This window comes from Acomys minous (assembly GCF_964271855.1).
Source record: "Acomys minous genome assembly, chromosome: 16".
Lineage (NCBI taxonomy): Eukaryota > Metazoa > Chordata > Mammalia > Rodentia > Muridae > Acomys > Acomys minous.
Genome location: NC_140498.1, coordinates 71007028 through 71034765, shown reverse-complemented (window position 1 = coordinate 71034765; position 27738 = coordinate 71007028). Strand labels below are relative to the sequence as shown.

The window sequence follows — 27738 nt, the reverse complement described above, 5'->3', positions numbered from 1 at the left end:
TGAATCATACACAGCTGGGCAGGGACAGCAACTCAGCAGGCTCAGCTCTGCAAAGCGCAGTCCACAAAACTGACGGTAAAATTCAGAGAGACCTGATTAAAGAAAGCGACAATGGATCTGATCCCAAACTTGGCCTTGGAAACCTGGATGCTCCTGGTTACCAGCTTGGTGCTCCTCTACCTGTGAGTAAACTGTCCAGGCTCCTTCCTCATTGATCAGGACTTGGGGGATGTGAATCAGACAATTCTTTCCTTTACTGGTTGGAGAAATCTAAAGAGAAAATGAAAGGGAAATTGGCTTGGATGTGGGATGCCATAAAGACCTAAGGTGTTGCTTTTGGTCTAATGCAAATCCCTCCAAGGGGATAAGTGGACATTCCTCTTCTACTAAACTCCATTTTTTTTTTGTGGTTAGAAGGACTGAGTGACCCCAGTTAGGTTTGAGTTGTCCTCCGACTGAGTCTCAGTGTTTGCCCAGATTAACCAATCAGGGCTCAGTGAAGTTGATCACAAATGACTGGTCACTGTGTTTGATTGGAGACCTCTTCCATAAGGTCTCAGGATTGTGGGGATGGGAGCAGCTTTTGTGCTTGCCTCTGTTTTTTAATATGCACGAGATGTAGAGTGTTGTCCCTTGTGCACATGGCTAGTTTGTGCTCCCTTGTCCTACCTGTAGGACAATGTATACAATGTCCCTAGTATACCCCAGGCTATACGGTAGGGTCAAATTATTACTTGTTTTGTTACACTTCCCTGAAGCTCTCTGTCTTCCCCAACCTCAGCTAATACGCAGAAGTTATTTGTTTCTAGATGATGAATCCTTTTTTCATATTACATTTGGCCATTTTATTTTTGTGAGTGTCTTGCCTGAATGTATACATGTATGTGCACAACATGTGTGCTTGGTACCCACGGAGGCACCAAGGACATCATATCTCCTGGAATTTTCCTCAGTTAAGGACATCTTATCTTTTGGAATTGGAGTTTCAGATGGCTTTGAGCCACCTCATGGATACGGGGAATTAAAATTGAACCCTTGGCAAGAGCAACAAGTGCTATCTCTCTAGTCACCTCCCATATATGATGAATCTTTAGAGCAAAGAAGACCTGACTTTGATTCTTTCCTGTCACCATTTCCTGTAAAAAAAATCTCCTAGTGTCAATATAAGGAGTTGCTCCTCACCTGCTATGAAATTTACAGACTTCCTCAAAAGGCAGGGATTCTGAAATGTTAAATATTTCCCTCTGAGCTCCACTGGGAGCCTAAGTCAAAACATCCATCTCGGGACCACCTCTGAATGAAGGGATTCCTGTATAGTGGTACGAGTGAGGAGACAAGAAAGGTTATCTTGAGTTCCAGGATTAAAGAGTTTATGTTGCCACCAAGCCCAGCTCATCCTACAGCAGCGGTTCTCAAACTGTGCATCACAACTCCTTTGAGGGTCGACAGACCTTTGTTAAAGGGTATTAAAGGGCCACAGCATTATGAAGGTTGAGAGTCACTGTAATATTACTCTCTGCCTCTGTCTTTCTCTTTGTGTGCACATGTATATGTGCATATGCCTATGAGTCTGTGGGTGGTAGCTGCTCCCCTTTCACACACATGTATGACATTTCATGTCTGTCACTGCTGTACTTTAAGGAAAAGAATTCATAATAATGTGAAAATGAAAAATTCGAGTGTGGTTTTATTCTCTAAAGGAACAGTAAGCATTTAAGGTACTGTGGCAACACCTTTTCCATCTGATGGCATTCTACAAGTAACTTAAAGGTTTCATTTTCTTTCATTCAGCCCTAGAATTTCTTTGGTATAATCCAGGACCTTCATTTAAAAAGGTTAAAATGGGGCTGTTCAACATTTGAGACAACTGATGTATTTACAGTAACATCATACCTTTATAATATTACCAGGCATGTGAGCCTTATGCATAAACAAATACATGTCATAGATTGCATGTGTGCTTTGAAATTAACCCACTTAAAAAAAACTCATCAGTGTTTGATCTACCAGTTTGCCAGGTTATGCAAATCCCTCACTATGAGTGGATAAGGAAGAGGATGGGCCAGTGATGAAATAGAATATCTTCAGGTATGGGTTAGGAAGAAGTGGAGAATATGACTCTTCTCTCAAGGGAGAGCTCTCCAATATACTTGTGGGTTGTGGCTCCCACTGAAGATCCCTGGAACAGATGACTTGCATCCAATCAATTTCCTAAATGAAAGCAAGTAAAAGGAATAATAGTTAAGAATTCATCCTTCATGTAGCATGAACACTCAAACTCAAGTTTCAGGACATTTATTAATGATTAACTTTAAGACTTAGAACCCAAATATTTTACTTACCTTGGGAGATAACCTTTGTTGTCTTTGAGAGTCCCACAGAGAACTCAAGAAAAGAAATTAAGACCAAAAATAATTATTGATGTTAGGGATTTTATTACTGGTTGCCTACATGTTGCCTCCTCTGCTTGAACTTTCTAGTGTCTGTATCTCTATGTCTGGTGTGTCACTATAATACACAATGACAATCCCAGTGTACTAGCTTTCTCTTTCACTTCATAGATATGGAACCCATTCACATGGACTTTTTAAGAAGTTGGGAATTCCTGGGCCCAAGCCTTTGCCTTTCTTGGGGACACTTCTTGCTTACCGGATAGTGAGTATTTCTTTTCTTTTTACCTCCTTATCTTGATTCTTGTGGTTGCTAAGAGAGGCTCAGTTCCATCAAATGAAGGGCAAGATCTTGAACAGAACTGAGGTAGAATTTTAGAAACCAGGTTTGGCTTCCACCCGAAACGAGATCAGTTTCCCTAAGGCTTTGTCGTTAGTCTTTAGAGAGTCTGGTTAGGCACAGTTGATCAGTTCAGACCGTATCAACACATGTTGAGAACTTGATGTTCAGACTAGTGAGTCTCAAAGATCAATGTCCTTTTATTCCACTCTTCCAACTTTCCCTTTTGTGGACCCCTCTAGTAACATACAATGAATCACTAGAGACCATTTTATATGCCTACATATGTCTTATGTTCATTTATTCCAGCAAGGGACAGTCATGCTTTTGAAAATTTTATCTGCGTAATTAAAACTTACACCTGAATCATAGCAGATGTTTCCCCTATAAGTTTCAGAAGCGAAGACTCAATGAAAGTACCTAACTTCCAATGTTATGTGTAGAGGAGAAAGAATTTTGCTTTGCTGTGTTTTATGTAGAGGTGGAGTCTCACCATCTTTCCATGTCAACAAGGAAATTCCCTCTATCGATTTTTAAGAATTTTTTTTTTACACGTGTGAGTGTTTTATCTGCCTACATGGCTGTGTATGAGTGCCGGGTTCTCACAAGTGTCCCTCTGGAACTGGGATTACAGACAGTGGCCATGTGGGTGTTAGAAATGGAAGCCTGGTCTTCTGGAACAGGAGACAATGCTCTTAACCATTGAGCCATTTTTATTCACTTGCCTTCTTGCTCCACCACTTGCCCGAGACTGAATGGTCTAAAGTAAAAGATGCCACTGGCTTCTTGTGCCCTAATTCTGTTAGTCTTCTTGGGAGAGGTGGTGAGATAAGTGAAAACGATACTGAATAAGGAGATAAATGGATCTCTCTGGCTTTCCCTTTGCTTCCGTCTCCCCCTGCGTCTGTGGAAGGAACAATTTGTAAACTTTGAGGACTTCAGGGACAACATGTGGAGAAGCTTTAGAGAGGGGCATGGTGTTAGCTGTTATCCATAGTGAAGAGTGGGTGGCCGAGCAATTGTTCACAGTCAAGACTGAGTTTTTGTGCTCGTGCAATGTTGGGAGAAAATTTAGGAAGCTTTAATGTGCCCATTTTCAATACCTCTAGAATTTAATCTCTTCCCACTCAAACATGTATCAATAAGAAATGCATCTTTACTGCCACTGAGGGATTTAAAAAGCTTGATTTTTATAAGATCCACATCGTGTATGCCCCCAAATAGAGATAAGAACATTATTTAAAACAGTCATGGATTTTCATTTTCTTTACCTTTTCAGGGATTCTGGGAATGTGACAAACAATGTCGTAAGAAATATGGGAAAATGTGGGGGTAAGTGTTATGGTAACTTCCAGTGGGTAGATGTGAAATTTTTATAAAAGCCCAGAGGATCTTGAGTGGAAGCTATGTATGGCAAAGATTTTTTTCTTGCCAAAGATCTCATTTGCCTCCCAGCATCATGAATCACAGACTGAATTTGCCTGAGGAAAATTGTATGTTTTGATTTCCTCCAGGACCTGATGGTTCAGGAATGGGTCACCTGACTTTCAGTTCACACTTCCAGGTTTCCCTTCTGTGCACCCCTCTAATCACATGCAACACATCACTTGAGACCTTTTAGTATGTGTCTATATGTGTCTCATGTCTATTTTGGCTTTAGAGACAGAATTTATTTAAAATCTGAATGTAATATGTGCTTCAAAGAAAGACTGTGAACCATCATAAGACAGTGAAAACACATCTAAGTTTTAAGGCTCCATCTTCTAAAAATGTATGTAGATGTTTTTCATTTGCACAAAAGTCTCATTAAGGGGAGGCTGCTCAGTAGAAATATGTATGAACGTGTCTTCTGATGACTCTTGCTGTCTTATTCGTCCTGGAGTTAAGAGTCTTGCATCATTTGAGTTCCTAGTCTTTCTAGATATTTAGCTGCCTAAATATGTTTTGATGAAAAGATAACCTTTCTGTACAGTTGAATCTGACCTTGAACTCCTGACCTTCCTGTTGCTACTCCTTGAAGGCTGGAATTATAATAGGTATACACACACCACCATGTCCAGCTCATGATACTGACTTTAAAATTTTATTCATTTTTATTTTATGTGTATGAGTGTTTTATCTGCATGTGTGTCCATGTACAATGTGCATGTGTGCATACATTGCCTCAGAGGCCAAATTTCAGATTCATTGTAGCTGGAGTTACAGACAGTTGTTAACCACCACGCGGGTGTTGGGAATCAAATCCAGGTCCTCTGGCAAAGCAGCCATGTTCTTAATCACTGAGTCATCTTTCTAGCCTCCTCATGATAGTGACATTTTTGGGGGGTGATTTTCAAGACAGGGTTTCTCTGTGCAGCCTTTATTGTCCTGGAGTTGGTTTTGTAGATCAGGCTGACCTTGAACTCAGAGAGATCTGCCTGCCTCTGCCTTCCCGAGTACTGAGATTAAAGGCTTGCACCACCCCACCTGGCTATGATACTGACTTTCAACAGTCTGTGTGGGATATAGTCACAGCCCCATGTTTCCTGGAGACCGATGAGGAGTTTCTGGTCTTGGAGGTTGGCTAACTGCTGTAATAATTATTGTTATCTATCACTAATAATAGTAATTATTAGTGGGAGATATTTAAGGTATTCTATGTAATTACCTTCTTCCTTCTGTCGTCTTTGCTTATCCTCCTGGAGAAACGGATGCTCATACATGACCAACAAACTTACAGTGAATTATGATAAATCGTTCCATTTCAGGACCACTGAAGGTTGGCTGAGTGTACTGCAAGAGGCGTCAGCACTGTGCTGTGTGCCACACACAAGCAGGGGGAGGCGTGGCCTCTCCAGGCCTCTCTGACTTCTCTCACATATCATTAAAAAGCTAAGGGATGGCCACAGGGTCTGCCGAGTAAACACAGCCCACGAGGACCTTGTGATCGGTCTCAGAGCACACAGCGCTGGATCTCCTCTGTCTCATACCCAGCTGTCCTTTTCACTATTTTGCACTCAAACTACCCACCTTCAGTTTTCTGTTGACTTAGTATCCTTTTTGGTAATGTAATATTTTGATCATGCAAGATTATGAAAAATAGCACATAGGTGATAGCTTGCATGTACCACCCAGACTTAACAAACATTCCCATTTAGTGCTGTTTGGTGTTTGTCTCCTCCTTGTATGAGCTATATTATTATACTTCCTTTTATGAGATGCCAGGGACCTGTGGTCAGAATCCCTCACTTGAGCTAGGTGCTTACGTGGTGAGCGTTGTGCAACTGTGGGTTATATAACATCTGGATCAGATTCCGGGTTCCTGGGCATGCACCAAATATGAAACCCCTGTGGCTGGGTTTAATCCTCTTTACTTTGCCAATGCAGGTTGTACGACGGTCGACAGCCTGTCTTGGCCATCACCGATCCAGTCATGATCAAAACAGTGCTGGTGAAGGAATGCTATTCTACATTCACGAACAGGCGGGTAGGCACCTGTTTACAATGTCACAGTCTCTAGTTATTTATATATTAGGGTCCTTTTGATGTGTGAACGTTTACAGGCATGTGCATGTGTTATGTACATATGTATGCAGGTGCACATACGTACACACATATGGAAGCCAGAGAAGGATATTGGGTGTCCTGGTCAGTGATTCTTTTTATTCCTTTGGGGCAGGTCTCTCACTGAGCCCAGAGCTGGGCTGTCAGTCAGCAAGTACTGGCAATTATTCTGTTTCTGCTCTTCACAGAGCTGAGTTACATATGTACAGAGCCACATCCAGCTTTTAAAGTATGTGTTTGAGATTCGAACTCAGGTCCTTATGTTTATACAGCAAGGACTTCTTTGGTTTTACTGAGCCATTCCTCCAGAGCTCCACTTACATTTTTTAAACTTTGAAATAACTATAATTTCATAGGGCATTGGCCAAATATCCACAGCAAGGGTCCATGTGTTCTTCATCTTCTTTGACTCAACAGTGATGATTTACATAACCATAAATTTAGTATGTTTTTGTAATAGAAAATTTGTGTAACTGATACTTTTTAGTGAGTACCAATTTTACATAGCCCTAATTTTGGAACGTGTGTGCACAAAGGTGTATAACTCCATGTATATTTGTTGGTGCACCTATGTATAACCACAGGACTGTTGCCTCACTGCAGGTCTATTAGAGTTGTCACACATAGCTTGCCCTTTCTTCAAATTGGAAAATACTTTATCTTTAAGTTCTATATCATTGGCATATATTCATGATACAAAATAGTGAGTTTTCTCTTGACTTTATTTTTAAATAGTTATTTTCTGTGTGTGTGTGTGTGTGTGTGTGTGTGTGTGTGTGTGTTTGTGTGTGCATGTGCATATGTGTTTAGGTGCCCACAGAAGCCAGAAGAGGGTACAGGATCCCTTAGAGCCATACTTACTAGAATTTATGAGCAACCTGATATGATCTGGGAGCCAAACTTCTGTCTTCTGCAAGAGCAGCAATTCTTCTTAATTGCTGAGCCTTCTCGCCAGTTCCTATAATATAAGTAAAACAATCAAAAAAATAAAATTATCAATACTGATAGGTGATACTTGTGTTTCTGGATCTGTCTTCACTTAATATGAAGATTTCTAGGTCTATCCATTCTCCTGCAAATGATATAATTTTGTTCTTCTTTATGGTTGAATCAAATTCCAGTGTGTGTGTGTGTGTGTGTGTGTGTGTGTGTGTGTGTGTGTACTACATGACAATGATTTAGTATTTTGAGCCTTGTGTTTGTCAGAATTGTATGTATGTGTATACAAATGTGTGACATGTGCCTATGTGAGCCTGCAGAGGCCTGAGGGGGATGGTAGGTATCCTACTCTTCTCTTTTGGATATTCTGGCTGGCCAGGGAGCTATTGGCACCTGCCTGTTCCCCGAACGCTGGGTTATAGGCACTTCTGACTATGGTCAATGCATTTTAAAATGTGGACTGCTGGGAATTTAAACCCAGGTCCCCACGCTTGAACAACAAGTACTCACCCTCTGAGGCATCTCTCCAGAACAGTGCTTTGACCTGTGAATACTTCATGTCTTTTTTCATTTCTTCAAAATTTCATTGATTTCTTTAATTAACTAATGGATTAACATCCCAATTGCAGCCCCTTCCTTCCTCCCAGTTGCACACTCCCTCCCTCCTCTCCTATACCCCTTTCCTTATCCAACAGATAACGGTAGCCCTCCCTCCCCACCCACCCCAGCTCACCAGGTAGCACCAGGACTGAGCATGCCCTCTTCCCCTGTGGCCTGGTGAGGCAGTCCCACCCATTGATTTCTTTTATGAGCATTTTAACTGCTTATTTTTACTTGGATTTTGTTAGATTCATACCTAAAGTATTTCATTTTCTTTGGAACGCTTGTGGAGGTCCTTGTGTGTTTAATGTGGGTTTGCATATTCCTCATGTACCTTACTGATGCGCCTGAGTCCTTGTGAATTGATTCATTTTTAAGTTCCAGATGTTTGCTTGTTCATGCGCTTCACGAATTCTCTATCTTAGGCACTATTTTAATAGAAAATTGGGGAGCTTCTTCTTTCTGATCTACGTATTTTCATTTTTCTTAAATTACCGTGTCAGCTGGGAGCTCCAGCATGATGAGAACAGGATTCTGGGAGAGTTCATCTACTTTTAATGAATGGAACATTAGCCTTCTACAGTTAGGTCCAATTTTTAGCTCTTGCTTCTGAGCATTTGTGACATTTGTGCAGCAGACACACCCAATGTGTTTCATTGTATCTATTAATTGTATATATTGTTGGAGTTAGGTATAGTATTGACAAATGCCTGCATATTGATACATTGATCAGTTCAAGTTTACTTTTATCAAACCTCCACAAACCAACACCTCTTTTTCTCTACCTCCAGCTTCCTAGGGAGTGAGGCATTTGAAACATGCATTTCCTGTACCATTTAATGACATTATAGTTCTAAATAAATTTTTAAGTAAATGATGCTATTGACATTAAAAAAAAAAAGCACTTTGCAGTTCTAGAAATCTGTATAGGGCAGCTTCTCTTTTGTTTTGGATTCTAGAGTTTTGGTCCATCGGGAATTATGAAAAAAGCCATCTCCATCTCTGAGGATGAAGAATGGAAGAGAATACGAGCATTGCTGTCACCAACCTTCACCAGTGGAAAACTCAAGGAGGTAATGAAGTACTCAGTTTCTCATTGGAGACATGGAGAACAGATCTGGGGACAGGCAGAGTGGAAGATCTCAGACCCTTTCCAAGCAGAGTCCTCTGAGCTGACACTTCCTTTTGTGTTAATGTGACCTCTTGCTTTGTCCTTGGAAAGGCATTGTCCACTGGGAATTGAGTCCCCCCCCCACTCACTATGCGTGACATTTTGTTTTGTGCGTAGATGTTCCCCATCATTAACCAGTATACAGACGTGTTGGTGAAAAACATGAGGCAGAGATCAGAGAAAAGCAAGCCCATCATCACGAAAGAGTAAGTACAGGCACAGCTGTTGGGTACTGGGCTCTTGTTTTAGTTACTTTTCTGCTGCTGTGACAAAAGACTCAGACATAAGTAATTGAAGGTTTTGTTTTGGCGTACAGGGAGGGTACAGTCCATCATGGCTGGAAGGCTTGGTGGCAGGATCAGGAGGTTAACTTATCCCACTGCATCTATAAACAGGAAGAAGGAAGTATAGCCAGGCTAGGCTCAAGGCCAGCCCAACATGACCTGCTTCTTTTAATGAGGCTGTTTCTCCGGAAGTTTCCACAATTTCCCCAGACAATGCCACTAGCTGAGACCAAGTGTTCAAACACACTATCTGGGGGGGGGGATATGCACATTCAAGTCATATCAATAGTCCTAGGGGACACCATCATTGTTTGCTGGGGAGTTGACATTCCCATTGTTAAGTTATACAGGACTGGTCAAAAGTGGGTTGTATAATGTCAAATGTCAGCTCAAATTACTGCTGGTGCTGAGAGTAGAGAAACCTGAGATGCCCTGCAGCAGCAGCAGGACTGTAATGGGTCACCCTGGAAAGGAGTATCTCCTATGAGAAGACCGGGTGACTGATGGAGAACACGTCTAACCTCTCTACGTAGGAGTCGTTATTGACTTGCCAACTCATACATCATTTTTGACATGCTAGAAAAAGAGATAGCTTAGAAAGGAGGAACACTATCTAAACAAGGTTGTTAGTGTAGAGTCAGATAGAAAAGAGCAGAGGAAGTCCTCGCACTTAGTAAGATGTTGTGTGTATACTAGGAAAGCTAAAATGTCAAGCAATCTATACCCTAGCATAGGCTTATTCAGACTATCCGATCAGTGAACTAGTACGTGTTTCCTTGGGCTGGCAAAGCCATTCAGCACATAAAGGCATTTGCCACCAAGGTAACAACGTGAGTTAGACCCCTGGAAGCCACACGGTAGAGGGAGGGACCTGGCACCCGCAGTTAAGAAGAAGAACAGTAACAGCAAAAAGAATACATGTATGCTTAATATTTAGCTTATCTTATGCAGTTCAGGACTAAAGCCAAGGAATGCCGTCACCTCTAGTTGACAGTGTCTTTCCACATCAGTTAACACAACCAAAGCAAACCTCGACCCGTAGCCCTGTCCAACTTGGTATACACAATTCTTCTTTGAGACTTTCTTCCCAGGCGGTTGTAGATTATGTCATTTTGGTGATGAAAAGGCTGCCATTCATAGTCTCCGTGCCATCCTACAGCACGAAGACAGGCTCAACACTGTCTCCTGACAAACTCCTTGCAAGTGAAGTGCAATAGATGAAAGGACACCACAGACAGGCCTTCTGCGTGGCACTCTGACGGCCTTGGCTGGATATGTGAATGTGCTCTTGATTCCTACCTTATGTGTCTCAGGTGGACTAAAGAGATGTTTAACTGTTCATTTCCTTCTCTTCATTTGCAGCATCTTTGGGGCCTACAGCATGGACGTGATCACTGCCACATCGTTTGGAGTGAGCATTGATTCCCTCAACAACCCCCAGGATCCTTTTGTGGAAAAAATCAAGAAGCTCTTGAATTTTGATATCTTTGAACCATTGTTCCTCTCAGTGAGTAAGTGACCTTATGTTCAATCTTTCTGTCTTTTTACATGTAACAGTGTAGTGAAAGAGAATCCACATATGTTGGAAGTAGCCTACTTAAACTGGCCAGTATATGGCTTTCAGTATATTTAAAACACTTCCATCCATTCCTGTAGTCTGCTATGGAACATTTTTTTTTGTCATCCCAGAAACTGTACTTTTAATGATCGATTCCTTACTTGCCTCAGATATAGGCATAAGTAAGTGTACTAACTGTATAGATTTGCCTAGTCTGGACACTTCGTATGACTAAAATTGTATAATAGGTCACTTTTTGTGTCTAGCTTCCAAATCAATGTGTTTTAAAAGTTCATGTATCTTGAAGTGTATTAGGATTTCTTTTTTAAAATATATTTTATTAATTTATTCATATTATATCTCAATTGTTATCCCATCCCTTGTATCCTCCCATTCCTCCCTCCCTGTCATTTCCCCCTTACTCCCCTCCCCTATGACTGTGACTGAGGGGGTCCTCCTCCCCCTGTATATGCTCATAGGGTATCAGGTCTCTTCTTGGTAGCCTGCTATCTTTCCTCTGAGTGTCACCAGGCCTCCCCATACAGGGGACGTGGTCAAATATGGGGCACCAGAGTTCATGTGAAAGTCAGCCCTCACTCTCCACTCAACTGTGGAGAATGTCCTGTCCATTGGCTAGATCTGGGTAGGGGTTCGAAGTTTACTGCACATATTGTCCTTGGCTGGTGCCATAGTTTGAGCAGAACCCCTGGGCCTAGATCTGCCCATCATAATGTTCTTCTTGTAGGTTTCTAGGACCCTCTTGATCCTTCTATTTCCCTATCTCTTATATTTCTCTTACCAAGAGTCCCAGTGTGGTGTCCTCACCTCTATCCCACTTTCCTGGTAGGTGAAGACTTTCATGGGACATGCCCCGTGGGCTAGTGTCTAGTTATAAGTGAGTATATACCATTTGAGTCTTTCTGCTTCTGGGTTAACTCACACATTATGATCATTTCTAGTTCAATCCATTTGTCCACAGATTTTGGGAATTCCTTGTTTTTAATAGCTGAGTAGTATTCCATAGTGTAAATGTACCACAGTTTCTTTATTCATTCTTCTACTGAGGGACACTTAGGCTGTTTCCATGTTTTGGCTATTATGAATAGGGCCACTATGAACCTGGTTGAACATATGTCCTTGTTGTGTGTTGGTGAATCTTCTGGGTATATTCCAAGGAGTGGAATAGGTGGGTCTTGAGGGAGCCCTATTTCCAGTTTTTGGAGAAAGCACCAGATAGATTTCCAAAGAGGTTGTACAAGTTTGCATTCCCACCAACAGTGAAGGAGTGTTCCTCTTTCTCCACATCCTCGCCAGCGTGTGGTGTCGCTTGAATTTTTTATCTTAGCCATTCTGATGGGTGTAAGATGGAATCTCAGAGTCATTTTGATTTGCATATCTCTGATGACTAAAGACATTGCACATTTCTTTAAGCATTTCTCAGCCATTCGATATTCCTCTGTTGAGAATTCTCTGTTTAGTCTGAGCCCCATTACTCAACTGGATTATTTGGTTTGGTGGTGTTTAATTTCTTGAATTCTTTATATATTTTGGAATACTAGACCTTTGTCAGATGTAGGGTTGGTGAAGATCTTTTCCCAGTCTGTCGGCTGTTGCTTTGTTCTGTTGACAGCATCTCCTACCTTACAGAAGCTTCTCATCCTCATGAGGTCCCATTCGTTAATTGTTGACTGTAAGGCCTGGGCTGTTGGTGTTCTGTTCAGGAAGTTGTCTTCTGTGCCAACGTGTTCCAGGTTCTTCCCCACTTTTTCTTCTAACTGATTTAGTGTCTCTGGTTTTTTGTTGAGGTCTTAATCCACTTGGACTTGAGTTTTGTGCATGGTGACAAATATGGTTCCAATTGCATTTTTCTACATGTAGACATCCAGTTAGACCAGCACCATTTGTTGAAGATGTTCTCCTTTTTCCATTGAATAGATTTGGCTTCTTTGTCAAAAATCAAGTTACCATATTGATCAATGGATTCAATTCCATTGATCAACCAGCCTATTGCTGTGCCAGCACCATGCTGTTTTAATTACTTTTATTGTATAGGAGTGTTTTATCTATTCTGGGTTTTTGTTTTTCCATATTAAGTTCAGAATTGACCTTTCAATGTCTTTTAAAAATTGTGTAGGTATTTTGATAGCAATTGCATTGAATCTGTAAATTGCTTTGGTAAGATTGCCATTTTGACTATGTTAATTCTTCCAATCCATGAACAAGGGAGATCCTTCCATCTTCTGATGTCATCTTCAATCTCTTTCTTCAGAGATTTGAAATTTTTTCAGACAAGTCCTTCACTTGCTTGGTTAGAGTAACTCTTAAATATTTTATATTACCTGTGGCTAACATGAAGGGTGTAGTTTTCCTAATTTCGTCCTCGGCATGGATGCCATTTGTATAAAGGAAGGCTACTGACTTTTTTGAGTTAGTTTTGTATCCAGCCAATTTGCTTAAGGTGTTTATCAGCTGTAGGAGTTCTCTGGTGGAATTTTGGGGGTCTGTTATGTACACAATCATATCATCTGCAAATAGGGATAATTTGACTTCCTCCTTCCCATTTGGATCTCCTTGATCTTTTTTTATTGTCATATTGCTCTGGCTGGGACTTTAAGCCTTCTGGGTATTTCTTTGTCTTCATCTTACACGGCTTTCTTTGGTTTTGAGTTTTTGGTTAATGTTATCATCATCATTGTCATCATCATCATCACTGTTCTTATCTTTGTTGAAGATGTTCTCCTTTTTCCATTGAATAGATTTGGCTTCTTTGTCAAAAATCAAGTTACCATATTGATCAATGGATTCAATTCCATTGATCAACCAGCCTATTTATATTTATATATTCATGGATGGGTGGGTAGGTGTACTTGTATATATGGGTACACATAAGCATGCAGAGGTATACCTCAGAGGAAAATCTCAGGCATCTGCCACTTTTTACTTGAGGTAGGCTGTGGTCTGGCCTAGAATTTCACTGAGTAGGCTGGGCTAACTAGCCATGAAGCTTCCAGGAATTCATTGTCTCCACCTCTCATGTTGCCATTGCTGAGACACTGCACTTGGCTTTAACATGGGTTCTAGGAATTGAACACAGATTTTCAAGTCTGCAAGGCAAGCACTTTGCCCACTGAGCCATCTCTGCAGCCCTGAAAGCTCTTGCTTGAACACCTTGATTCAGTGCAGCACTGGACTAAAACCTGATTTATCCAAATAGACCTTAGCGTGACATGTAAAGTTGAGTAATTTAACCCTGAAACTACGCAGCAAGAGCCACTGATATCACCTCTAGCTTGGTGGGCATTGACACGCCCCTTCCCAGCTAGTGGTCTGGAACCAGAGCAAGAGGGAATGAATCTTGATTGAGAGCCTTATGACTTTTCCTGTTCTGAATAGCAGAATAGAATATAATTTTCCAAGGTAAATTTGGCATTTTCATCATGGTTTCTCTTTTCTTTCCCCTCTAGCTCTCTTTCCGTTCCTTACTCCAGTATTTGATGCATTAAACATCACCATGTTTCCAAGAGATGTCATAGACTTTTTTAAAACTTCTGTAAAACGAATGAAATATAATCGCATGCAAGATAAAGAAAAGGTAATAACTGCCCACACAAGAACCTTAATTTGTTAATGATGTGTTTCTTACTCTCCGTACAAAACAAATATACATCCTCTGCATCTTTAAGAGTTAGGTGGAAGAGTGTAGGTTAAAGACAGGAGAATTTTAATACTTTGAAGAGAATAAAGAGCACAGTGGTTGAGAGTAGAGAGATAAAGTGAGCCAGATAAATTTTAAAAAATGTATTTATTTATTATTAATACAATGTTCTGCTTGCATGTACACCTGCACACCAGAAGAGGGCGCCAGATCTCATTACAGATGGTTGTGAACCACCAAGTGGTTGCTGGGAATTGAACTCAGGACCTCTGGAAGAGCAGACAGCGCTCTTAACCTCTGAGCCATCTCTCCAGCCCCAGATAAATTTTAAATTAAATGATAAACATACAATTAGCGTGCCATAGAACAAAAGTTTTGATTTTTTCAAGACAGGGTTTCTTTGTGTAACCCTGAATGTGCTAGGACTCATATAGCAGACCAGGCTGACCTCAAACTCAGAGATGCCCCTGCCTTTGCCTCTGAGTGCTGGAATTAAAGTCATGCAACACCACTGCCCATGTCAGAATAAATATTTTTAAGCAAGACCTTCACCATACATCTGAGAAAAGAGATTCCTTGCATACAATTTGAGGGGATGTAAGTTAGGAGAATTATGAAAATCTTTGTGATTATATGTCAAAAAATTAAAGTCTTCTATTTTCTCTGTGTCGGGGGTAAAACCTAGTCCGTTACACATGGTCAGCAAACATGTCATCCTTGAACACTGGTCCAAGTTGCCCTGGGTACCCAGCTCAATCCTATCTAGAGTTGCATACTTGAGTACACGGTTTATGACTTTGATGTTGGATCAGGATTATCCCAACGGAACTACCATTACTATAGCTAATTTATTCAAGGATCAAGTGTTTTGTGATCTTAGTTCACATAAGAGGGAAAAAAAATGAGCAAAAGTTAAAAGTACAACTCCCACATGATCCAGCCATTTTCATGCTGGTCAGATAATGATGTACGGCATATGATTGTGTGAGAGGCTTCTATCCTCCCATGTTCATCTGAAGCCATTTTAGAAAACAGGAGAATGGAATTCGAAAGTTCTCATCATGAATAAGTAAGGCATACTGAGAAAAATATGTTTAACCTGATTTCAGAAACATTCAATATATGCAAGTATCAAATTTTTATTTAATTCAGTTGCCATGTACATTTTTAATGCATCCATTAAGAGAAATTAAACATGTAGACAAAAGTTCACACATCCCTTTTCTCAATGGACTATGACTCTACTTAAACATTTCTTTCCAGGTACTTTAATTCCCCAGATCTCATAGTGGCACGGAGTCACTTCATTTCCAAGCTTATCCTTTTACACATTTTCTTAAAAAGTCATTTTATCCTACCTGGCCTAATTTAGTCTGCTTTATTTTTGATCTTTATTGTTTTGAGACACAGTCTTGCTATGCAGGCCAGGCTTGCCTTTCTCAGTCATTCTGCTTCTAGAGCTGTGACTAGAGCTATTTGCTGACAAATCTGGCTGGTATGAACTAAATTTGAGCCCTTCTGACCTGAAGTGGCACAGGGTTAATCTGTGTAGTCAGGCTTTGCTGCGTGTAAATGGACTATGGAGTAAAGAAAGGAAGCAGGACTGTGTATGCCCACTATCACTTAGAATCATTGCATTCTAGCTTGGTGGGGGCATTTAAAGGTTCCGCCCACAAACTACACATGGGGTCTGAAAGTGGAGTTTCATCTATAAGGACAAAGGCTTGAAACTAAGATAGGAGGAAGTGAGATTGAAGCCAGAACTCTTTCCTGCATAAGCACAGATGCAAAGGGAAGGGGCCGACCAGGACTGTTTAGAAGCCAGAGAACTCAGGGTCAAAGAAAGGAAAGACCAAGCCATTGGACACCCACCTACTGTTCACTCACGGAAGCATGTTGCTCTCAAAAGCATGCGTATTGATATTTTTATCATTGACTTTGGGAATCGCAGCCAGACTTCTTGACTTTAAGTAAGCGTCATTCTCAGAACGGTGACTAGTTCTGAACTTGTGACTCCGTCTGACCTCTCACCTGACCTTGCATCTTTCAAAATTATCTCATTTCAGCAAAGAGTGGATTTTCTTCAGTTGATGATAAACTCCCAGAATTCCAAAGTCAAAGAGTCTCATAAAGGTAAGGAAGGACGTTTCATGTATAATGAAGGGGGACTTCAGAGTCAGGGGCTTGTCCTGGAAATATGGAGGATGCTTTGCAGTTAGATGAATATGTGTCCAAATTGCGAACAGACAATTCCAACTCCTCCAAACAAAATCCAACCCAACCCACAGATGCAGAAGCTATATACAGCAGCCAGAGGAACCTACCGGAAGGACAGGGCTATTACTGTGTTCAAAGTCTGAAGGGCAGCCATAAGCATGCAATTCAGGAGGCCTTGAGGTCATCAGTGATCGGTGAATCTTGTACTACAGAACAAATGCCACCGTAGACTCATCAAGACCCACCGAGCCAGAAACTGTGCCTGGAGATTTGCATCTAGACATCCAGTGGGCAGGAGAAGCCCCCATAGTTGTGATGCTCACTGAAAACACAGGTTGCAAATCTATCCAGCACTTGATTTATCCAGCAAGTCAAACCTTGATTTCCTGTGTAGTTACTAAGAAACACGGAGAAAGCCTCGGGACTAGGCACATGTCCCACTCCTCTCAATAGTTTTTCACCCACTCATTTCCCCCTCATGGATGGCTTTTGAATAAACACTTGCTGTGATAGATGAAGAAAGATGGATTTTCAATTTCATCCTGTCTTACGCAGTTTTGAGTTAGGTTCTGTGTAATGGAGGGACAAGATGCCCATTTTCAGGGTTTCATTTAAGAAGTAGTATTCCCTCATGTGCACAACCTCCCATTTTTTTAGAATACATTTTAGACATTCTCTTATTTTGTCTCTGTATGTATGTGGGCACGCACATGCAATGTGTGTGTGTGTGTGTGTGTGTGTGTGTGTGTGTGTGTGTGTGTGTGTGAGAAGGTAAGAGGACAACTTACACAATTCTGTTATCTAGTTCCCCTCTTTTTTTGTTCATGGAATGGAACTCATTTCATCAGGCTTGACATTAGGCCCTTTATCTGCTGAGCCATCTTGCTGGACCATCTCACTTTTCCATTTTTGACATTTATCAGTCGGGTAGGATGTTTTGTTGTGAGCACTGAACCTCCACGTTTCTATTATCACCGAAAGGCCATAATTATATTTAGGATTCATTCTTGGTTTTGTCCATTATGTTGGTTTGACAGATGTGTACTGATATACCCCAGCTGAACAACACAAAAAGTGTTCTGTGCCACTTACACATCTTTATAAATGATTTTCCTTTTTTTCTGTGTCAAGATATTCAAGGTTTCTGCTAAATTTCTCCAGACAGCTCTGATATCAGTGATTTGTTCAAAGTTGCCATTTTTTAAAGTATGAAATGAAATGTCAGATCAAAATCTGGGACCTAGATTTAATTATTCTTCTGGAGACTAATCCTTGTAGAATTCTTTCAGTGGACAAAATTATTAAAATTAAGTATGAATCCATGGAACAGAAAAAAAATTCTTGTTTAAAATTTCAAGTGTGTATGTGTGTGTGGTGTGATATGTATGCATTTATGCATATTTGCAGGTGTATAGACCCAGAGATGTGTGCATGACTTGTTGAGGCCCAGAGCTGATGTTAGGAATCATGTTCAATTGCTTTCCCATCTTCCTCACTGAGACAGTGTCTCTCAGTGAAAGCTAGATCAAACAGGTTTGGCTAGTCTCACTAGTCATCTTGCTCTTGGAATTCCCTGTCTCTTCCCTCTGAAGCTGGAATCACGTGTGTGGCCTCTATGCCTACCTGGCATTCATGTGTGATTGGAGGGAGACTTTTCTGTATCCACATTCAATGATTCTCCTCCTCCTCCTCCTCCTCCTCCTTTTCCTCCTCCTCCTCCTCCTCCTCCTCCTTCTTCTTCTTCTTCTTCTTCTTCTCTCTCTCTCTCTCTCTCTCTCTCTCTCTCTCTCTCTCTCTCTCCCTCTCTCTCTCCCTCCTTCCTCTCTCTCTCTCCTCCCTCCCTCTCTGTCTGTCTTCCTCTTTTCCTTTCTTTCTATTCCTTCCTCCATCCCTCCCTTTCTCCCCCCCTCTCTGTGTGTTAATGGTAGTGAAGAAATAATTGGCAGTGAATGAATTCACCCCTGTGACCAAATAGGAAGCATAGTTGATTGCTTGAATTTCAAGGGGGTAAGGAGACCTGTGAAGTAACCAGAGTACTGCAGCATAGGTTACTGTGCTGGGAGGAGTCTCCATTCTAAAGAAGACCTTGGACAATGACTGTCTTTATGCGTAGTTTCATGGCATGTGGTTCATACCATGTGACTGTGGGCAAGTTTCTACTGGCCTGGCTAGTTTATCCTTTATGGGAAGTTAGTATGAGTCATTTTGCACACATTTTTTTTTTTTGGTAATCCCTGCCTTGTAAAGAAGATCCAAGCAAACAAGGAGCAAACACATAAGGGCAGTCTTGTTATGTCTAAGTTCAGCATTAGTCAAAAGCTTGGGTCTTGCAGAACAGAGCTACACTTCACAGTGTCATGGTACAGCACTTTGCAGAGGTGGTTTAGCTGCAGGTGAGGTCCTTTCCATTTGAGTTTTCTTCAAAAATTCCTTAATTAGGACCAATTATTAGAACATTGCTAGTCAACCATTTAAATAAAATAATCATTTTCTTATTTATATCTCTGTGTGTGTATGCTTGTATGTCTGTGTGAATGTATGGGTGCAGGGGCCCTGGAGGCCAGAGGAGGGTTTCAGATCCCCTGGGGCTTGGGCCACAGGTACTTGTGAGCTCCCCACCACTGAATTCAGATCCTCTGCAAGGACAGCTTGCCTTCTTAGTAGACTGATCCATTTCCCCAGGCTTCACTCAATGCTCCACAGCTATTCTTTTTCCTCTGCAGCTCCCCTAATTTATGAGTTGCACTTTGAACATTGACAATCCTTGCTTGTCCTATGGATTATGCATAGAAATAGTATAGGTCTTGAAAGTTCAGATACTGACCAGAGGATGTGGAGTAGATCTGAGGCTACTGAGAACCTCCCGGTTGGTGCTACTGGGCCATACTTAGAGTGACTTTCACACTACTGCCACAGGTTTCGTGAGACAGGTATAGTTTGTAGATATGCTCATGTTACATTCACTCAAGCATTTCTACTGAATGCCCTCTCAAAAAATTTGAATCTTTTTTATGTGGGTCCTGGGAATTCAAGCTGAAGTCCTCATATTTTCAAAACAAGTGCTCTTATTCATTGAGCCATTTCTCCAACCCCTGCAAAGCTACTTCATATAAGCAAAATAGGGATTGTATTCTCCCCTAAAAACCTAAATTACTTTGTCTGACACTTAGCTTGAGGGCCTGGCTATATGTGCCTGTATAACCCCCAAATTCGAGGATGGAGACAGAAATGTTGAAGTCATTTTTTTAAAAAATGTGTTTGCTTACATCTTAACCCAGCTATCACACAAATAATTGAGACTCTTTAATATTTATTTAAAAATAAGCCTTACCACACAACTTTGAGCAGGTTAAGTCTAATCTATGTTGTTTTGTCTTACTCCAAGCGAACATCCTAGTGATATTTGCTCTTTGTAGATTTCCTTGGCTCTAAGTTCTTCTTCTTGATCTTTCTTGGATCAATCCCCTACTCACCCTCTAACTTCTCCCCTGCTCAGCGATTGGGGACCAGTGTTTACACAACATTGAGACAGAAATCAGAATTTAAACTACACAATAACTTTATACCTACACAGGAAGACCCAGAGCTCAGTGGCTAGCCAAACTAGCTGAAGTAATGAGCTGCAAAAACTTGTGTACATCAGAGAGAAATGCTTCTTGTTGAGATTTCTTAGCTGGGACGGTTTTGAGGATATCAGAATGAGAAGATTGTCAAAAGGATTGTAGACATTAAAGAAACTGGATAAAAGTGACTTTCCCATTTCAATTCTTTGTCCAACCAACATGAGAATAAAAAAAACACCCTCAGGGTGGCTCTGAATTGGTTTTTCATGATCTTTTTAGGGATTTGGGATACTTAGTTGAGCTGTTTTTCATCCAAACCATGATTTTTTAAACTATGATCTTCTTTACCTAAAGTGTATGTAGTGGGCTAGCAATATTGGTTAGCAGATAAGGGTGCTTGCTGCCAACCTTAAGACCTGAGTTCAAACTCCGGACCCCAAATATCTCGAGAAGAGAACTCACTCCAGCAAGTTGTCCCCTGACCACCACAGGAATGCTAGGATATACTCTCTTTCACAATACACACATACGTGCATGGTGCACGCAGGCACACACACAAACTCTCTCTCTCTCTCTCTCTCTCTCTCTCTCTCTCTCTCTCTCTCTCTCTCTCTCTCTCTCTCACACACACACACACACACACACACACATTGACACACAAATAAAATAAAACAATGTATTTCCTTTCCCTTCAGCATTATCTGATATGGAGATTGTGGCCCAGTCAGTTATCTTTATTTTTGCTGGCTATGAGCCCACTAGCAGTGCTCTTTCTTTTGCTACCTATTTGCTGGCCCTTCACCCTGATGTCCAGAAGAAGTTGCAAGATGAAATTGATGCAGCTCTGCCCAATAAGGTAAGGGCCCGGGTCCTGGAGAGGGAGGAAGGGAAGAGGAGGGTCTGAATGGTTCCTTATCCCACTCAAAGAGATTTTTTTCAAGAAGATTATAAACAATGATTCTTTTACCATCCTTACTTAAAGAAGGTTCTGAAAAGAGAAATTAAGGGAAAACAGATATTGGATTTTTTAAAAAGTGAAAATGACATCTTTGTAGATGAATGTTGGTATAACGTTATTCATTATCTGTTTCCAAAATTGACCAAGAAACATCCACAAAAATACAGTGGCATGGAAATGTGAATGTAGGTGTACTTTTAAAATCTACTTTTTTTTTTGGTTTATTATATCTCTTTCTCCCTTCTCATCCCAATCCTTTCCAACATCCCAACATTAGGTAGTAGAGAGAGAAAGTTAGTGGGCAGAAAGGGCATAGTTCTCTTTGGCTACTTTCTGCTGTTGAGGGTCATCAGGTTCTTTGGGGGCAATACCAATCTCTGTCATCAGGATATTCAGTCTGCAACAACAAATGCAGCCGCCACCTTCTTTTCCTCCTTTGACCATCCCCTCCAAGGGTTTCTCTTGTAGCTTTCACCCTCTTTTAGCTCTCATATTTATACCCTCTCAGAATGCCCAAAAGGGTGTTTTCCAACTGGCAAAGAATGTGCCCCCCACAAGAGGCAGTTCCCAGCTGCCAAAGATCATGTACTCTCTCACAAGGATGTTATCAGTTGTGCACAAACTGGAGAAGCCCCATATTTCACACCTGAGACTAAAACAAAAACATGCTTACATAACATAACTGATTTTTAAAAAAGGAAACCAAAACTTCCACAACGTGTGAGCATTGGTTAGTCAAGTGTCTGGATAGTCTGTTTTGTTGATGTCATGTGGTATGTTGTTATCTGCTGTCAGCTGGGTGTGCTGGGCTGGGCTAGGCAGACTAATTTAGTGCCACCACACACAGCTCTCTTAACTGATAATTGGCCCTTGGGTCATATTCTTTTTTTCTTTGTTGGTTTGTTTTTTGAGGCAAGGTTTCTCTGCGTAGCCTGGACTATCCTGGACTAACTTTGTAGACCATCTGGCCTTGAGCTCACAGCAATCAGCCTGGCTCTGCCTTCCAAGTGCTGGGATTAAAGGCATGCATTGAGTCATACTCTTAACTTTACATTATGGTCTATCCAAAAAAGTCCCAGGCAGTCGCAGTCACAAGTTTCCCATATCAGTCTTTAGAACTCTGCCCAAAGTAGAAGGCTGTGAGTTGTGAGGTTACCTGGCTTATGGGTGGTCTGGCTTATTATTATTCTTAGAGCTCACAGGAGAGTCCTGAGGGAAAAACAAGTGGGCTGGATCAGCAACATGATGGGGCTGAGTGATTGATCCTGTTCTCATTGTGACCTTTACCAGGCTTGAAACTAAACACTGTAATCATAGCAATGACTTTACATCTGTCTTTTGTTACCTTTAATATAGAAGACTAGTATTTCCTTAGACCATTTAACATTTTATTCTAGCTAATATTTTCAAATGTTATATATAATCAAAAGAATGGCCATATAGGATATTTTTCAATAAGTACAACATGGATTCCTTCTCTTCCTATGCTCTATATACATTCCAGCACACGTATATGGACTCTGTAATGGTAACTCTCAGTGTGTCAGGATTTTGTTGACTCTGATTATCACGATCTGTTAGTTGTGGCTCCTCACATAAGAAAGACAAAAAAGTGTATAGTAATTTTGAGATTTTCATGTCTTCGGCTTGAGATTGTCACAAAGTCTACCTGTATTTCATAATTACCCTACATTTCTTAAAGATACACTGAGCAGGTTGAAGTATGCCAAGTTATTAGACTGCTTCATAAATGCTCAGGTCCTCCATCAATATGGGTTTTTCTTTGGTAGTGTACTATCTTAGTAGTTCCCCATAGGTAAAAGTTAGTTCAAAATCTTAATTTATGAAAATCTCTCTACCTTTTCGTAGGCACCTGCCACCTATGATACCCTGCTACAGATGGAGTATCTAGACATGGTGTTGAATGAAACTCTCCGATTATATCCAATTGCTGGAAGACTTGAGAGAGTCTGTAAGACAGATGTTGAAATCAATGGAGTGTTCATTCCCAAAGGGACTGTTGTGATGGTACCAATTGCTGCTCTTCATGAAGACCCAAAGTACTGGCCAGAGCCTGAGGCATTCCGCCCTGAAAGGTACAGGGATGTGGGAAACAGAAACTCTCAGAACCAAGTAGTCTACTCATGATGTGTTGTCTCCTGATGCAGTCTGTCTATGTGTCTACTTATTATATATTTATCCATTCATGTAACTGTTCAAAATTCTCATACAAGATAGCATCTGTAACAATGTCCTCAGCATTAAGTTATTTTATGCATTAGTCTTTCCATTCCTAGTTTTTTCTTGCTGTTCCCTTTAGCTGCTCCCATCATCTTTAGAGAACATTTACATTTTCCTTTGACAAGACTTTGCCTCCTGAGTTCTCCAGTGTGGCTGTAATAGTGCCATTTAAGGGCTGTGTTTGGTCAGCCCTGCTGAGGACAGAAAAACCAACTGGTCCTTTCATTCCTGCCCCGGGCTGTTGTCTTGGCCAGCTATGTTTTCCAAAGCCATGTCACCTGCCGTGTAGAAGTCTGAGACAACTTTCTTTGGAGGTAGCTCAGTGGGCTCTTCTGGAAAACTGGAAGCAAGGTCAGGATTGCAGTCTAGTTGTTTCCTTGGCAAACAAAATAAAGAATGGTGTTTTTAGGGCAGAAACTGGCAAGCCTAAAGGCCCAGAATCTAGACAGTCACTTCTTCTAATTATGCACCTCCTAATTTCTGGTACCTTCCATGATAGACCATTTAGATGCCATTAAGTCTAACTATATAGGACTTGTTGAAGAAGTTAACTGGAGATCATCAGTTCTTCTGTCTTTTAGACCAGGTGGCTTCTGTGTTTCTTCCAGTTTCAGCAATCCCATCTTCTATAGCTTTGTGGCACAGAAAATTGAATTTATGCACATCTGTTACATTTATTTAGTAAGGAAACAAGATAAGTGTTTACTGTGTGTGCAGGACTACTGAAAACCCTGGTAAATCAGTATGTTGATAAGTTTGTACAACAGAGAGTGTTTGACAAATTCACAATGATACTGTATACAAATCAATATCCAAAACACTCTTAATGGAATTTTATATGACCAGCAACCATTCATTCATGTGTGGTGTTTGTACATATACCTCTACAAGTGTCATTATGTTTTTGAAACTAAAATACTCTAATATACATGAGAATTTTCCCCAGATTAACAAAACACTTAAAAATACAGTCATATTACAATTACCACTTTTCTAGAAAACAGCAATTTTTCTCTTCAGTATCACTTACATGAATATAATTTGAATAAAAAGTGTCTTTCCCCCTAGACGTTTATAATTAAAGGATCACACAGAGAAATAAGTTAATGTTTATATTATATTAGAATAGCATTGTACATCTTTGAAAATTACCTGACTTAAATTACTCAGTGAAGAAGGAAGAGATGAGAAGAAGAAAAGGAAGAAAGAGGAAGGAGATGTAAAGGGAGGATATAGAAGGGACAGAAGGAAGAAGGAAGGAAAAGGATGAGGAAGAAAGAAAGAAGACAGGGAGGGAAGAAAAGGAGGAGGAAGGGAGTATGGGAAGTTGGAAGGAACAGAGTGAGAGATGGAGAGAAGTGAAGAGAAAGAGAAAGTAAGCACCAAAAGAAAGAAATAAAGTGGGGTGTTAAAGTCTTCCACTATTAATGTGTGGGTATCAATGTGTGGTTCAAGCTTTGTTAATAACTCTTTTACAAATGTGGGAGCCCTTGTACCAGCCTAAGTTTCCCTCAGTAGAAAAATGGACTAAGAAACTGTGGTACATTTACACTATAAAATACTACTCAGCTATTAAAAACAAGGAATTCCCAAAATTTGTGGGCAAATGGATTGATCTAGAAATTATCACAATGAGCGAGTTCATCCAGAAGCAAAAAGAGACAAACGGTATATACTCACTTATATCAAGACACTCGTCCAAGGGATACGTCCCATGAAAAACCTTACTTACCAGGAAAGTGGGTCAGAGGAGAGGACATCTTATTGAGACTTTAGGTGAGAGTAGCATGGAAGAATGGGGAAATAGTAGGATCCACAGGGTCCTGGAAACCTACAAGAAGAACTTTATGACAGGCGGATCTGGGTCCTGGGGGCCTCCTCAAACTAAGGCACCAGCCAAGGAGAATATAGGCAGTAAACTTCGAACCCCCACCAAGACCTAGCTGATGAACATGATATTCTCCACCGTTGAGTGGAGAGTGAGATCTGACTCTCACATGAACTCTCTGGTGCCCCTTTTCTGACCACGTCTCTGGATAGGGAGGCCTGGCGGCACTCAGAGGAATGATAGCAAGTTACCAAGAAGAGATTTGATAATCTAAGAGCATATATAGGGGGAGGAGGTCTCCCTCAATCACAGACATAGGAGAGGGGAGAAGGGGGAAGTGGGAGGGAGGGAAGAATAGGAGGAAACAAGGGAAGGGCTAACAATCGAGATGTAATATGAATAAATTAATAATAAAAAAGAAAAAGAAAGAAAGAAAGAAATAAGAGGAAGAAAGTAGCAAAAGAATAATAGAGAAGAGAAAAAAGAGCAACAGAGAGAAGAAAAAATAATAAAAAGAAGAGAAAGGAAAAATTTATCCTTCTACTTGAGTGTCAGTTCAGCTAATAACATACTTTTCCTCACTTGGTCTCATTTTTTATGTCTCAGGGAATGAACACATCACACTGAATGCAATCATCATATTTAAAAATAATTTAAAAAAAGCACTTAACATGATTAAAAGCAAGAGTGAGGACTTGTAACATAATTTCTATGGCATATCACCCGCTCTGGGGCCCAGGGAACACCACAGAAGAAGTGGGAAGACTGTAGGAAGTAAATAAAGGGGAGGTGTGCTAGTAATGTCCTCCAGAACATTATGAACACACAACGTCGGTGCCACCTGTTAAAGGCTTGCACAAAATAGACATGAAAATAGGAGGAAGACAAGTTGGGAAGAAGAGAGTGAATAGAGTTGGGAAGAGTGTACCATAAGTTAACATGTGTTTGGGGGAAGGATCATCACTATGTATTGTATACAAGTGAGAATCTGTATAAGTCACATCAGCATTTCCACATCACCCCAGAAAAGCTTTCTGTCTACAGCTGCTTGTGGGTATCTAAAAGATATTTAAAAAGTGTCTGTTGTGGGTTTTATGCTTCATGAACTTACCTTAATCTACTCCTGTGGGGATCAGGTTCAGCAAGAAGAACCAGGACAGCATCGATCCTTACATATACCTGCCCTTTGGGAACGGACCGAGGAACTGCATTGGCATGAGGTTTGCGCTCATGAACATGAAAGTTGCTCTTGTCAAACTCCTGCAGAACTTTTCCTTCCAGCCTTGCAAGGAAACTCAGGTCAGTGGGTTTTTTTCCAGTAAATTATGGTTTTATAGAAATTTTGCTTCCTTACTGGGGTATTGAGTTGTAGAAAAGTATATTGATCTATTGTCGAAGGATTTTTTTTTTTTTGCAATATCTATTGGACAGTTTTTCAGTTTTTCAGTTGTATCTTTTGCTTTAAAAAGACATAAGTATAAAGATCGTCTAAATTCAGGGGCTGCAGAGCATAAGTTAGTCAGTAAGGTTCTTGCTTTAAAAGCATGTGGACTTGAGCTTAATCCCCACAACACAGGCAAAACAAAGCATACAAAGTGAGCAAGAAAACAAACAAACCAAACAACCGACCCGCCTCCCAACCAAAATACTCACTTACCAACTCACCAATGAACCAACCGACCAAGCAGCCAGCCAGCCAGCCAACCAACCAACCAACCAACCAACCAACCAACCAACCTACCAACCAACCAAACAACTCACGTAATACTAACCAGGTGTCTTGGCATGCACTCAATATCCCAACCCTGGGTAAGCAGAGACCAGCAGATTCCTGGATCTGACTAAGCAGCCATCCTAATACAATTTGTGAGTTTCGGGCCCACGAGAGACTCGGTCTCCACAAAGGTAGATAGCACCTAAGGAAGGACACTGTAGGTAAAAGTAGTTATTGTGTGCTTGCAAAGAAAACACTTTCAGCATTTGTGTGTCTCTTCTTTGCACCTGTGGTTGCTATCATTTCACTGATTTCTTCTTGTACCCGCTTACCTGTTGCAGATCCCTTTAAAATTAAGCAAGCAAGGACTTCTTCAACCAGAGAAACCAATCCTTCTAAAGGTTGTGCCAAGAGATGAGGCCATAACTGGAGCTTGATATATAATGGTCTGCCATGATGCTGTATCCTGCTGGACCAGATACAGTCAATTCAGAGTGTGAATGAATCCAGAGTAGAAGACTGTTGTAATCTTGTTCACTCATGCATGATTCTGGGTGTCCTTTGTGCTTGCTCAGCACCTGTGATGACACTAATTCAACATAGATATATCCACCTCCCTGGTTCTTGTGGGACTGTCTATGTCTACTTCATTGTTTCCACCATATCCCATGATTTCTAATGAGAAAATAAACACCAATTATTAGTTTTATCAACATGTGTTACTGAAAATGATAATT

At 40.8% G+C, this 27738-nt stretch overlaps 1 protein-coding gene across 1 annotated transcript; it reads left to right on the top strand.

Annotated features, from left to right (window-relative positions):
• Nucleotides 1-27581, top strand: LOC311586486 (cytochrome P450 3A9). Its single transcript, XM_084762541.1, has 13 exons — nt 1-182; nt 2562-2655; nt 4010-4062; nt 6097-6196; nt 8772-8885; nt 9101-9189; nt 10630-10778; nt 14290-14417; nt 16547-16613; nt 20956-21116; nt 23088-23314; nt 26424-26586; nt 27343-27581. Exons 1-13 carry the CDS (start codon nt 112-114, stop codon nt 27436-27438), a joined length of 1512 nt encoding a protein of 503 aa, XP_084618667.1. The 5' UTR covers nt 1-111; the 3' UTR covers nt 27439-27581.
• Nucleotides 27582-27738: the final 157 nt, after the last annotated feature.

Excerpts from the sequence above, each read along its gene's own strand:
- LOC311586486 (XM_084762541.1), top strand. The coding sequence starts at position 112 with ATGGATCTGATCCCAAACTTGGCCTTGGAAACCTGGATGCTCCTGGTT. Across the intron at positions 2,656-4,009 it reads CACTTCTTGCTTACCGGATA|GGATTCTGGGAATGTGACAA; the intron begins GTGAGTATTTCT and ends TTACCTTTTCAG. Across the intron at positions 26,587-27,342 it reads AGCCTTGCAAGGAAACTCAG|ATCCCTTTAAAATTAAGCAA; the intron begins GTCAGTGGGTTT and ends TACCTGTTGCAG.